The sequence below is a fragment of the Montipora foliosa genome, chromosome 1 (genome assembly GCF_036669935.1).
Source record: "Montipora foliosa isolate CH-2021 chromosome 1, ASM3666993v2, whole genome shotgun sequence".
NCBI lineage: Eukaryota > Metazoa > Cnidaria > Anthozoa > Scleractinia > Acroporidae > Montipora > Montipora foliosa.
Window position 1 is genome coordinate 62,287,739 of NC_090869.1, and position 13,705 is coordinate 62,301,443.

A 13,705-nucleotide genomic window follows, 5' to 3' on the forward strand; every position below is an offset into this window, starting at 1 on the left:
ATCGGCCACACAAAATTTATTAAAGTGGATGTACGGACACCCAGAACGACGCTTTCCTGTATTGCAACATGGCAAATATTTTAGATATTTATCAAAGTGTTAAACAAAACCAAAACGTATCATAATAACACGAAAATAACACGAAAAGATCTCGGACGTCTTAAAAAAGAGAAGCTGAAGTGACGCAGTTACGCATCATATCACTCAACGGGTCTGGCACTTTTGTTTCCTCGCCCGTTAAAAGCCTGCAATTCCCAGGACACCTTTGCTACAGATCACGTTCGGGTTCAAAGTGCAGTGGAAGTCCACGGTAGACTTAACAAATCGACCAATCGCGTTCAAGTCTCCGAGACTTTAACAAGATTCTTAGTTAATGCGAAGGGAACGAACGACACAAAGCTATCGACGAAGTTCTTACAAGATGGTGTCTGTCCAGATTTCGCTGTCAAGTGCTTGGTTCATTGCACAATGTCTGCTGTCCTATCAGGTCGTTTTAGTTACTCTTCTTCCAACGGCTGCTTTGATGATGGTATTTTCGTTGTTTTACATTTTAAAGCTCGCTGAGCGTGTCATTGTAAAAATGGTGTTCGGTGAACAACACTTGAGCGGCATGGACTCCGCTTGGTTACCGTACGGCAGACGAAACCTATTCTATCTCAATTCGGTGTTTTGCTTCGAACACGAGGGCAGCGTTGATGAACGAATAGATCTTTTCCGCCAAGCTATTTGGGAACGACTGGTTAACGGAAAGAAAGTCAACGGAGAATTGATCTATTACAGAACTCGTTGCTATGTTCGCCCTGGTTGGTTTCAGTACTTTTTCCGAGAGGACCGATCCTTCAAGATTGAAAATCACGTGCTCAAGTGGGAGGGAGAGGTGCCCCGATCAAAAGAAGAGTTGGAGGCGATTGTTTCCAAGCTGAGCACGGAGCCTTTGCCAGAAACAAGATCTCCTTGGTGTTTTGTTTGCATCCCAACAAACTTTGGTAGCAATGATATGTTTCTTATGTTCAGAATGTCGCACGCTCTCTCTGATGGAATTTCTAATATGAAATTTCTCATTTACCAATTTCCTGATGAAGTTATCCCCCAAAGAGAGATCCAAAATTTTTCTGCCCTCAACAGGTCATTTTTTATGGCCAAAGCACTGTTTATAGCACCAAGGTACCTTCTACAGATGCTCTTCTCATGTGCTGACCGATCCTTAATACATGGGCCAGATCTCAGTGGAGTGAAAAAATTTGTATGGGATGAAGCTTTTGACCTTCAGCTGATCAAAAACATCAAATCGGCTACAGGCACAACCGTTAATGATGTGTTGATGGCGTGCATGACAATGGCACTGAGGAAATACTTCCAGAGGAAAGGTGTCGAGAGTCCAGCCGATTTGACTGTTTCTGTTCCAGTGGATGTCCGTCCAGCAACAAAAGAACTTCACTTCGATAACTACTTCACATTCATCTTTCCCAAAATGGCTGTAGCCACTGGTGGCATTTTTGAACAATTGTATGAAACACAAGCTCGCATGAAGGAATTCAAGGGGTCTGGTGCACCGCTTGTCTTCTCGGGTTTCCTTTCCTTTTCACAAGCAGTGTGTCCACGGTTCTTGACCAATCGTCTTAACACATTTATTACCAAAAAATCTAGTTGTGTGTTTTCAAATCTGCCTGGTCCACAACACATGTTGACCGTTAAAGGCAGCCGTATGAAATATTTGATGTTTTTTCCTCCAAACAAGGATAACGTCGGAGTGTCCCTTGCCATTTTTAGTTACGCAGGCAAAATTGTTGTTGGAGTTCAAAGCGATATTGCTGTGCTGCCAGATCCGGAGATAGTTGTTGAAGAGTTCGGAAATGCTGTGAATGAAATGGCGAAACGTGTTCACCAGAAAAATGGAACTGATTAGAAGGACGAGTAGCACATGATTCTTTTATAAAAAAAAATCAGAGTCTACGCCTTGTGCTTCCAGGTTAGAATGTAGACTGAACATCATTAATGTGTAACAATTGGTTTCAGAAGACTCCTATTTACCACCCTGCTTTTGTCAAGCCGTGATGTCTCTGTGGTGTCAAATTCAGATATATATAAGTTCAAACGTGTTTTCAATAAATTGTAGACTACCTATGAACTTTAGAAAAGCTTTCAAATCATTGTAAGGTAGGATTAAAGTACTTTCATTTTGACATTTGTAGTTCCCTTAACCCTTCTATTCCCAATATCTGAATGTCAATTCTCCTTACTGACTGCCATACATTACTTTTCATGTCAGCTATGGGAATTTGATGAAATATCTAGACAAAAGAACCCTTTGTGGTAAATTACTGTATTCGCCTCACCAGTCTGCTTAACAATGTATTGAGCCTGTGAGGAGAAAATTTATATCAATCATTCTTGAGAGTCAATTTTTATCAGTTCCGTCCTTACTTTTTTTTTTGGAAGTTGACTTTCAGTATGGATTTTTGTGGCTGAACTTCTTGTGTTTTTATTAATGCACATGAATTCTGACAAATGCCATTTACAATTGTAATAAGCTTGTAGGTTTATTTGTTATATCCCTAACTATTACCGGTAGCTAAGGATGACAATTATGATTGTCATCATCATTTTATTACTGTTATTCTTCTTTCATATTCACATTATTTCGTCTTGTCTAGCAGCAATTTAGCTTTGCATGTTTTGGCTTTTGCCGAATTTAAAATGAACAAGGCCTCTTGATTCTCAGTGTTCTGTACTGTGAACTAAATTATGTTTGATTTTGGCTGCTATCAACTGGTATTATTTGCTTGACTTTTAAGCTGAGGCACACCAACTGTTTGATTATTGTTAAGTTAATTTCATTGGTCATGATTTTTTTAGTGTGAAGGATACGTCATTATTTTTGAAGTCAAATTATTGTTTTGACAAGTGACCTGTGCAATAAATATAATAATGGCCATTAGGTGGTAATCAATAATTATTGCTTTTATTTGCCAAGGGATTCAGTAGAGTTAAGTAGGTTTCATCTGCGCTTGATTATTTTCAGTGAGAGGGATAGGTCATCAGGTTGTTTGCTAAGTAATTTGTGCTATAGATTGGTGATTAGGTAACATTGTCACCTTTTTTATCACATAAATAGTGTTTATGTGATGCTAATTAACCATGATGAACATAAGAAAAGCACAGAAGTACAAATGCTTTCATCTTCTTGTTTGCAGACTAGGGCCCGGTTGTTCGAAAGCCAATTAACTTAATCCCAGATAAGCATGAACTCTTATTTCATGCTTTCAATTTTTTGGTGAAAGTTTCTTTTGGTTATTTTTGTTTTTCAAGATTGACTTCTTCTCATGTAAAGTGTTGCCAAATATCAGCATTTGGGAGGAGAGAAATAAACTTCTTGATTATCTTTTGATCTGAGATTAGCGGCTTTTGAACAACCGGGCCCAGGGCACCATTTCTTGCAAGTCCTGACAACTTTTGAGCCCAGAAAGCCATTTACGAAACTGCCTTCAGCTTATTTTCATAAGCTGGTCTTTTAACATGACTTGTTTTCAAGTTAACAAAAAGCAAAATGGTAGTGAAGCTTGTTGACTTAAAATCTTTCCATTCTTAAGGTACAGAAAGAATTGTGACACCCGAAAATGGCCCAAAAAGGTTCGGGACTTCCAAGAAACAGGCCAGAGGATACTTAACACACAACTCTACAGTGGTCTTATCAGTGGCTGTCTAGCTCCTACCAGATTGTTTCAAGAAATGTTTATCGTAATTGAAATAAAGCAAAGTGTGACTGATCCAGGATTCTCAACTTGTGTTGCTTACTGTATAATTGCCAGACTGTATCCATTTTAACAAACACTCCCAAACATTGATTTGTTTTCATCTGCTCTAAGTTGACTTGTATTTAACCTACAGAGAGCTTGTGCTAAAGAATTTTGAAAGATTATTGGGGTCAGTGTAAAACGCAGACTGCAGACCAGGGGTAAAATACAGACTGAGGTTATAATTTAACTGTTGAAAAAGCCCAAACCCATTACAAATGCTAACAGTTAAGCCTAAATATATTGTTTTAGGCCTAATTAGGCCTAAGGTTAGCATTTCTAAGGGGTTTGGGTTTTCTCAACAGTTACATTATGACCTCAGTCACCATTTCACCCCTGGTCTGCAGTCAGCAGTCTGCGTTTTACACTGACCGAGATTATTGTTGCTATTATCATTATTGTAGAATTATTTACTATTATTATTCTTTCTATTGCTGTTCATGACATGAAAATGTCCCAAGAGAAGTCGGAAACAATACCTGTGCAGATTTTTTGGGGGGTAAAAGAGGTGTATCATGGGATTTGTGCAAGTAATGAATCAGAATTTTTGTTCTGACATTTTACGGAACGCTTTGATTTGCAACGAAGAAAATTACTAGTAATATGAAGCAGTCACCGCAAATACGGTAAAAAAAGAAAATCAATTTTATATCTCTCTGCTGTTATTTATTTTTTTGTTAAAAGTACAATATACAAACCTCAAAACAGTCCGGAAGATGGACATTTCATAGCCGCCATCTTTCTCGGCGCGAAAGGAATGCTTGTTACAATGCAACCCAGTTTTCGCGCGACCAAATGCCCTACGCAAATAATTACTTGTTAGGTTACCTCATTCTTCACATGACCTAAAATTTGATCATTTCACGACGTTGTCAAGACGAGAACGGCAAAGAAATGTATGAAAATGTAAAACGCACGTGCAGGGCGTGCAAAACTATTGTTTTTCTTGATTAAACCTATTGCTGTGTGGCGTTCTCGTAGCCGTCGTCGTCCTTGCCGCCGTCGTAGATATACTAGGGAGCTTAAGCAACGACAACGGCGACGGCAACGAGAACGTCAGGAATTTGCATATTTAGTGGGTAAAAACAATAGCTTTGTACGCCCTGCACGTGCGTTTTTCACTTTTGTCCATTTCGTTGCCGTCGTCAGCAAAACAACAACGTGAAATAGCCAAGTTTTTGGTTTTATGAAGACCCTCAGCACTTGAGGATAAATTTTCATTTTCTCTCCTAAAATGGAGTGGCGTTCCGACTTCATATGTCACCTTTGAGGAAATACCACACCCTTGTCATATTAAAAACGTTGAAATAGTCACGAAGCGATTAAAACAAAGCAAATTTATATTTTGAGATAACGTTCTCGTTGCCGTCGCCGTTGTTGTTACTTAAGCTCCCTATTAGGGAGCTTACGAAACGAGGACGACGACGGCTACGAGGACTTCATTTAAAAATATGAGTTCGCGTTATTCATATCACTACGAAACTATTTCATGTCGTTTCGCGTTAAAAATGTGTAGTACCTGTCGAGGAATTAAACTGGTATGAGTGAGTTAGAAGCGTAGAGAGAGAACTGAAAATTCATCGTCATGTGCTAACGTCCCCTACAGAACCTTGATCATTTTACGTCGTCATTTAGGAGATGACGGCAAAGAAATGTACCAAAATGTAAAACGCACGTGCAGAGCGTGCAGAGCCATTGTTTTTGCTCACTAAACCTATTGTTTTGTAGCGTCGTCGATGCCATCGGCGTCGTCGTTTCGTAAGCTCCCTATTAAGTCCTTGTCGCCGTCGTAGATCTTAAGGTCCCTAATAGGGACCTTAAGATCTACGACGGCGACGTCAACGAAAACGTCACCTCCCATCACTGATTTTGGGGGGAGGGATAGTCTCAATGTTCCATTTAATTGTGAGGGGGACAGGGGGATCAAAACCTCCCGCTTCCCGTACCTTGCTCTCCCACTTCCCGTACCTTTATCTCCCGTCTCCCGCCCATTTCAGTCCTGCTCCCGTCCCCTATAAATAAGCAGACTCAAAACACATCTGGGTCATTTAGCTACGTAATTCTTAAGTGATGACGGTCTTAGTTGTTCCAACTTGCAGTTCTGAATTGTTTTGTGCTCTGATAAAAACACGTTTCCTGGGGCGGATGCAGGTTTTTACAAAATGAGGTCCGGTTAAAGGTGGCGGCGCCCCTGTTGGAGACCCCCGGGAAATGTTGAAATTTGTAGTCTTCGGAAACGCGATTTCTGGCATTCTGAGGCAAAGTCAGCGTGTTACAATTTCATAGAGAAGAAATATTTACCAGATGGTTGTCCTCAACGTTCGTTGAGTCTCACAATCAATTAGTGATAGTTTCGTTTTGTCATTGTTCAATTATACCTTATTAACGATTGTTGTGCTTTCACGCGGATTGATTAATATAGAGTGAAACAACTGCAGTGAACGTTTTTAAATTTTGTGTTTCATCAAAGACGGGATCCATAAAAAGCATTCTTCGGGGTATCTTTCCGCAAAACGCTGAACCACAGCATCGTAGTGGACGGTCTTTTCGTAGTGTGTTCATCAGAGTCAAGCCCGACAATATTTCCGTTGTCATAGTGGCGCGCAGATATCCTTTGACAAGATTCAAAGTACCGTTTGCCGTGGTTCATTGTTGGCTGAAGTGACTGGCGTAGTGCAAACAATTCGCAGAAAACAGTTAATGTTAGGGAAAATGTCTGGGTCACAGGCCTGGTGAAAAAAAGAACCACATTCGCACCGAACCAAAATATTTAATGATCGGTACTCATTTTTTTCTTAATCAGAAAACATTTTAGCTACATTGAACAGCAGCGAATTAAGCCAAACTATGAATACGATGTACTTGTATTTATTTTATATTTTTACAAGTTTTTGACGTATGGTGTTTTAATGTAGGGGGTTCGATCGAACCCCCTGAAGACCCCCACTCCAGATCCGCCCCAGGTTTTCAGCAATCAGTCCGGAGATTGTTGGGATCATAAAGTCATTAAAATGACGAGCTTGCAGCTTAATGTCACCACATAGTAAAATCTTTAGTTCGTTCTGATTCGTTCTGAGCAAACTCCTAAGAAGGTCTTCCATGCAGGGACTCAGACTTTTCACTACCGCACCGAAAAATACTAAGACCTATTAAAATTGTCTTCGACGACATTTTTATAATGAAGTCGCGTCACTTTGCTTGTCTTCGAGCAGTTACGCGATAACCACTTGAAATTTCATGACCTATGACGTAGCCACCGTGAAAGGGTTTACAATTTCACCGGAAGTAAGTCTGTTTTTCAACACAAGCGCAAATTTTTGTTTGCTTGATTGCTCAGAAGAGGCTAATGCAAGTCAGATACCATTTGTGTCCTTGTTTTTTAATTTATTGCAACGCATCAATAAATGACAACAAGTAGAGTTTTGCATTTCTCTCCCGCTTCCCGCACTCTTAGAACTCCCGCATCCCGCCCTTTTCTCTCCCGTCTCCCGTACCCTTCCCGCCCCTATTCTCCCGGGCTCCCGCCCCCCTGTCCCCCTCCACTTAATTTGTCCAAGATTGTCTATAGAGGCTATGACGTCACAAATTCAAGATTTGGTCAATTAAGAGGTCATATGTCAACACATTAATCATCCGAAACCACTGGCCTCTGACGCAGTCACGCTCGTCGCTAGTGTTGCTATGTTGAGATACTACATGGAAGATATTTTAAGAGAAGCGGTGCGTTTAAAAAAGCCAAACCTAAAATGAAAATTTGCCAGTACGATCAAGAATAAGGGTATAACTCTACGTAGAATCGACGAAAAAATTGCCATCGAGAAAAAGAATACCCGAGGAAACAAAAGTAAGAGTTAGAGTTCTCAAGCCCACTACTGATCTTACTCTGGAAGCATTTCTGGGGAGTTAATCGATAAAACTATAGGGTCTATGTAGGGTCGCATCGCTGAGATTAAACGAAGCAATGGCAAAAGACTCAAGCATTAAAGTAGCGCTTTTAAAGCTTTGTAGAGCACTTCAATGGTTTTACGTGACATTAAAACGTTTAAGGCACGATTCACGAGACTTTTTATACGATTAACGTCTGTTTTGAGACTCTTTTCAACGGTTAAGCACGGTTAACAAGCAATGGAAAAAAGTGTCAATCTGTTCTGTCTCCTTTCTGGCCAGACGACAAAATCGTGAAAAATCGACAAAATTCGTTGCTGATAGCCTACAAATCGTGCCCATCAACACTTTTGTGAACGTAAATCATGCTCTATTTTTCAGCGTGGAAAAATCAGAAGATAGATCAGGTAAATATGGCCAACAAATTTAAGGGAGCGCAAATGCAGTTCTTAAAAATTCAACAAGTTTGCGTATTCGGTATGGTTAGCGCACGGATGCAAAGTCTAAAGCGTAGAATGTGGATAGGTTGGATAGCTGGATGGGGTAGATAATCTGTGGTAGAAGGTTCGAATCCTCCTTACATGCGATTTCTTTCTTTTTCTTTTTCTTTTTTTTTCCAATAGTTTTATTCCCTTTTTTGTTTGCAATTTATGTTAACGTGAAATGCCACTTGCATTTAGTGTTTTTTTCAGTGTCGCCTTGCTCAGTTTATTTTTTGAATGGGAGATGTGCTCTCGGATGATGTAACTTTTGAGCGAACGAGAGCAGATTTCGTGTCGTGATTACCCCATATACTACTGGTAACGCCAAGCAGGGGCTCATAGACAGTAGTTCCCAGGGATTTCTAAGGTTGAGGTTGACACCTCTTTTATAATTACATGTACTCTATACTTTTCCGATTGCCGACGTCGTTAAGTGTTATAACCTTGCAATTGATTATAATTTTTATGCGGACGACACTCAACTTTATTTATTATTTGAAGGAAGCTCCTGTAGTAAAGTGGCCACCAGCAAAGCCTCGATTGAACGATGTGTCTGCGAGATTGATAACTGGATGGTTAATAACAGGCTGAAATTGAATCAAGATAAGACCGAGTTTGTTTAATAAGCTCAAGATAGCCGCCAAGACCCCCCTTGGAATCTCTTCAAGTTGGGAATACTACTATTGTTCAGACACCTTCAACTCATCAGTAATCTTGAAGTTGTTTTTGATCGGTGCTTAACCTTGAATACCAAGTGAGAGCCATTTGCAAGTCTGCGCAAGGAACATTGCTAAAAATTCGAAAGTATCTCTCTGCAGACAGTGTTAAAACTGTGGTTCATGCATTAATCTCGTCAGAAGTAGATAATTGCAATTATTCTTTTATATGGACTCTTTAGTGGCTTCTTTCCAAGTTACAATCAGTTCTAAATTCAGAGGCGGGAGTTGTAACGTGCTCTAGAAAATTCGATCACATCACCCCGAGGTTGAAACGGCTTCACTGGTTACCGGTTCGATATCGTACAATGTATAAAATTCTTCTGCCAGTTTTAAAATCTCTTAATGGCGCAGCATCTGATTACATCTCTGACTTGGTTCAATACAAACCACAGAAGTCACGCACTCTGACGTCATCATCATTGAGACTTTTGGCTACCTCGTCAGCTCGCTTGAAAACATATGGGGATCGTGCCTTTGCCCCGGCCATTCTAGGAGTTAGCAGGGGTACCTATTGGATTCCTAGGCTTTTTTCTTTGTTATTTGCGGATTGGACCAGCCAGCAATACTCCTGGGAAAATCCAGTTTCCGCACCTTCAATACCACCCAACTTTGGCGTAACACGTACTACAGGCAACCCACTTTACGCTCACGGAGCGTCTAGTTTTAATTAGAGGCCAAAGGTTTCTCTTGTACATGTGGTACAACTTCACACGAAGGTTGAAAACATTTACAAGAATTCCAAAAGAGAAAACGAAAATTGTATGTAAATCATGCGGGGGAATGTTACATCAGATAGCCAACCATTAATGAATAGTTCAGTTCTTTTGTTTTCCCTTATGAATTCATTAATGAGTTGTGTATAATCTTCCCATGCACTCAGCTAGATGTGTGGCCACGGCCGTCATAGCTTGATGGCGATCATATTACATTCTGCACTCTCATTGGCCAAGTGTTTCAAATTGTCCAATGAGAGTGCAGAATGTAATATGATCGCCATCAAGCTATGACGGCCGTAGCCGCACATCTAGCTGAGCGCATGGGAAGATATAGAAAGCCGGAACATTATTTGGAATTTATCCGCCAAAAATCGCTGTGTGGTCCCAAAGTGGAGTTGAAGTGATAGGAAATTTATCTGGCCTTAAGGCTGTGGTGTTTTTATGGCCATTTGGACCGTTGCTTGTGACGCGAGAGCAATTTGTGGGACGAGATCGCCGCGAGTTACCAGCCTTTCTTCTCGTCATGAGGGGAAATGACAACTAACGACATCGTAAAAATTCGAAAGTCAAAAACCTGTCTAAAACGAACACAGTTTGCCTTCCGATTGCACGGAAAAGACGAGGACAACAGTACGTAGAGGCAAGTGAAGTTTATTTCTACATTTACAGCTTATTTTAGCATTTATATGCTCAAAATGAATTTTCCCATACAAAGTCTATAAATCGTATACCGAGCTTGGGCTGCCTGTGGTTCAATGACATCACACATCAAAACACTCGCTTTCATTGGTCCATACTAAAATCTCCAGGGAACCTTACATTACACTGCGTACACTTACACCACACTTTTCAAAACACGCGGCAAAACACGCTGACATCTACATTTGTTGTCGCAGATACAAAGTGTGCAATTTCTATCATGGTATTATTGTTAACTAGATAAGTTGAGTTGCAGTACTTTCGAAAAGAAAAACTTGGAACTCTGATACAAATCTGCAAACTATGTAATACATTGACTGTTTCGTTGGCACTTAGCGATAGCTATTTAACAAATCGAAAGTGGTTCAGCGTTGTCTGTACTCTTATCGACAACGATATTCGTCATCACAGTGGTCAAAATATTGTGGAGGTGTAGCCGAGTGAGTCTACAACAAATTGTTTTTTACCACAATATTCAACGCCAAAGAAAGTTTTTATTTCAGAGCGTGACCAAAATCATAACTCAAAGCAAAAGCAAGGGTTGTCTATAACTTTCTCGCAATATGATTGCCGGTTTATTTCCCAAAATGAGCGTTCCTGATTGGCTATTACACTGCGTGACAAAATGACGCGTACAGCGTTGTCTAGACTCTTATCGACAACGGCAAATTAGCCAATCAGATTGCGAGATTACAAGCAATTGTGGTCAAATTAACAATAGCCCATGATGCAAAGCCGAATGGGCCATTGACTCGTTGCCCTTGAGGGCAAAAGGTCTAATTGTTTTAGTATCACCCAACTAGTCGGACAGGAAAGGCAATAATAAAGATGGCAACTGCAAGTTAAAAATATATTATATTTGGGAATAAAACCAAAGAAAGTGTCACGCTTTTCGCTACACGTGGACTATTACTAATAGTCCTCTAGTAGCGTAGCCATTCAAAATGCAGCATTTGCATTAGTCCACTAGTTGGGTGATACTAATACTAGTTAACAGGAGCTCGAGATATCAGCAATTATTAAATTCTCAACCTCGGATAATGCATTTCGCGTGCTCTGATTGGTTCACTCAATCTCGGTTATCAGCTCATATACCTTGGTTTGACCTTATATGGTAAATGATTGCGTTAAGCGTCGCTAAACTAAACATGTTTTCGCCGGAATGCGAAATTACTCTTTGAATAAAGCCAAAAAGGAGAAAAAAAACTTTTTTTGTGGAAAGTTTGGATCAATTCCGACGTTTAGAAGTACGCGAAAAGGCAAGAAATGTTTTTGTGATGAGCCTGCGTCTGTCTGACAACAAGGTATTACACAACATCGCATCAGTTCTCATCATTTTTTTTTTCGATTTCGCTCGGATTTGCTCGCTTTTTCCGCTCGTATTTCGTACTTCCAAATTTATGGAGTTGCAGGAATTTAATAAAACAATTATTCCATTCGCGCTTGTTGGATATGAGACTGGTTATAGCCAACTCGGCGCTACGCGCCTCGTTGGCTATTTACCATCTCATATCCAACGCGCGCTTATGGAATAATTGTTAATTACAGTGGAACCTCCATTAAGCGGTCACCCTCTATTAATATGATACAGTAAGCAACACAAGTTGAAAATCTTGGATCAGGCATACTTTGCTTCATTTGAATTACGATAACATTTCTTGAAACAATCTGGAAGGAGCTAGACAGCCACTGATAAGACCACTGAAGAGTTGTGTGTAAAGTATCGTGGAGCCTGTTTCTCGAAAGCCCCGAAACTTTTCGGGTCATTTTCGAATGTCACAATTCCCCCTGTAACTTAAGAACGGAGAGATTTTAAGTCACAAAACTTCACTATCATTTTGATTTTTGTTAACTTGAAAACATGATAAAGACCAGCTTATGAAAACGAGATGAAGCCAGTTCATTTCGTAAATGGCTTTTTGGAACTTTCGATAAACGGTCCCCTGGGCCGGCTTTTTCAAAAGCCGATTAACGCTAAATCCCAGATTAAAAGTTAACCAAGGAGTTTATTTCTCTACTCCCAAAATTAATGTTGTTCAACGCTAATATTGGGCAACACTTTGCATTAGAAGCAGTCAATCTTGAAAAACAAAATTAAGCAAAAGAAACTCACCAAAAGTTAAAAACATAAAACAAGAGTTTACGCTAATCCTGGATTAAAGTTAATCATCGACTTTCGAACAATCGGGCCCTAGTCTGCAAACAAGAAATTTACAGCATTTGTACTTCTGTGCTTTTCTTATGTTAATTAGCATCACATAAAACACTATTTATGTGATAAAAAAGGTGACAACGTAACCTAATCACCAATCTATAGCACAAGTTACTTAGCAAACAACCTAATGATCTATCCCTCCCACTGAAAATAATCAAGCCAAGGTTAAACCTACTTAACTCTACTGAATCACTTGGCAAATAACAGCAATAATTACTGATTACCTCCTAATGGCCATTATTACTTTTATTGCATAGGTTACTTGTCAAACAATAATTTGACTTCAAATATAATGACCTATCCGGCTTCACAATAAAAAAATCATGACCAATGAAATTAACTTAACACTAATCAAACAGTTGGTGTGCCTCAGCTAAAAAGTAAGGCAAATAAAAGCAGTTAATAACACCCAAAAGCAAACATAATTTAGCTCACAGTACAGAGAACCGAGAATCAAATAGGCCTTGTTCATTTTAAATTCGTTAAAAGCCAAAAAATGGAAAGTTAAGTTGTAGCTAGACAAGACGAAATAATGTGAATATGGAAGAAGAATCTCAGCAATAGTCATAAAATGATGATGACGATCATCATCGACGTCATTAGCTACAAAAACACCCATTTTCGGGGTTCAGGCTGATTGGGTTCTTATAAATTGGGTATTTAAGGTGAAATCAGCCTGAAAGTGTTCTTAAGTGTTCTTAATTTTTTACTTCTAAAAAAATGTAAGGGATTTACTAACTAACTAATTAATTCCAAATACAGCTGTTGTACATTTGCTATACACAGCAAGTGAAATTACTAGCATTTATACAGTGATCTTGGTGCAATACCACAGTAATTCAGCTACAGACACCGTTTGTTCTATCAAACTGAATAGGGAAGAGTTTTTATATATAAGAACAATTTTCAATTTTCAGACTGAATGTGTTCTTATATATATCCTCCTTTTTTACCAAATTTCAGCCTGGGTGTTCTTAATCCACATGTTCTTGTATGCGTGTTTTTACTTAGTTCAGTAGGGAGACAACAAATAAACCTACAGGCTTATTACATGTAAATGGCATTTGTCAGAATTCATGTGCATTAAAACACAAGAAGTGCATCCATAAAAACCCATACTGAAAGGCAACTTCCAAAAAAAACAAAAGTGATGATGGAACTGATTAAAATTGAGTACTTCGCAATTAACCCTTTG

The 13,705-nt window shown here is 39.4% G+C and overlaps 1 protein-coding gene across 1 annotated transcript; it reads left to right on the plus strand.

The window, feature by feature from the left end:
- The first annotated feature begins 421 nt into the window (after positions 1–421).
- LOC137972263 (putative diacyglycerol O-acyltransferase Rv1760) lies at positions 422–1,906 on the plus strand. Its single transcript, XM_068819068.1, has one exon. The coding sequence runs from the start codon at positions 422–424 to the stop codon at positions 1,904–1,906; it is 1,485 nt and encodes a 494-aa protein (XP_068675169.1).
- The last annotated feature ends 11,799 nt before the right edge of the window (positions 1,907–13,705 follow it).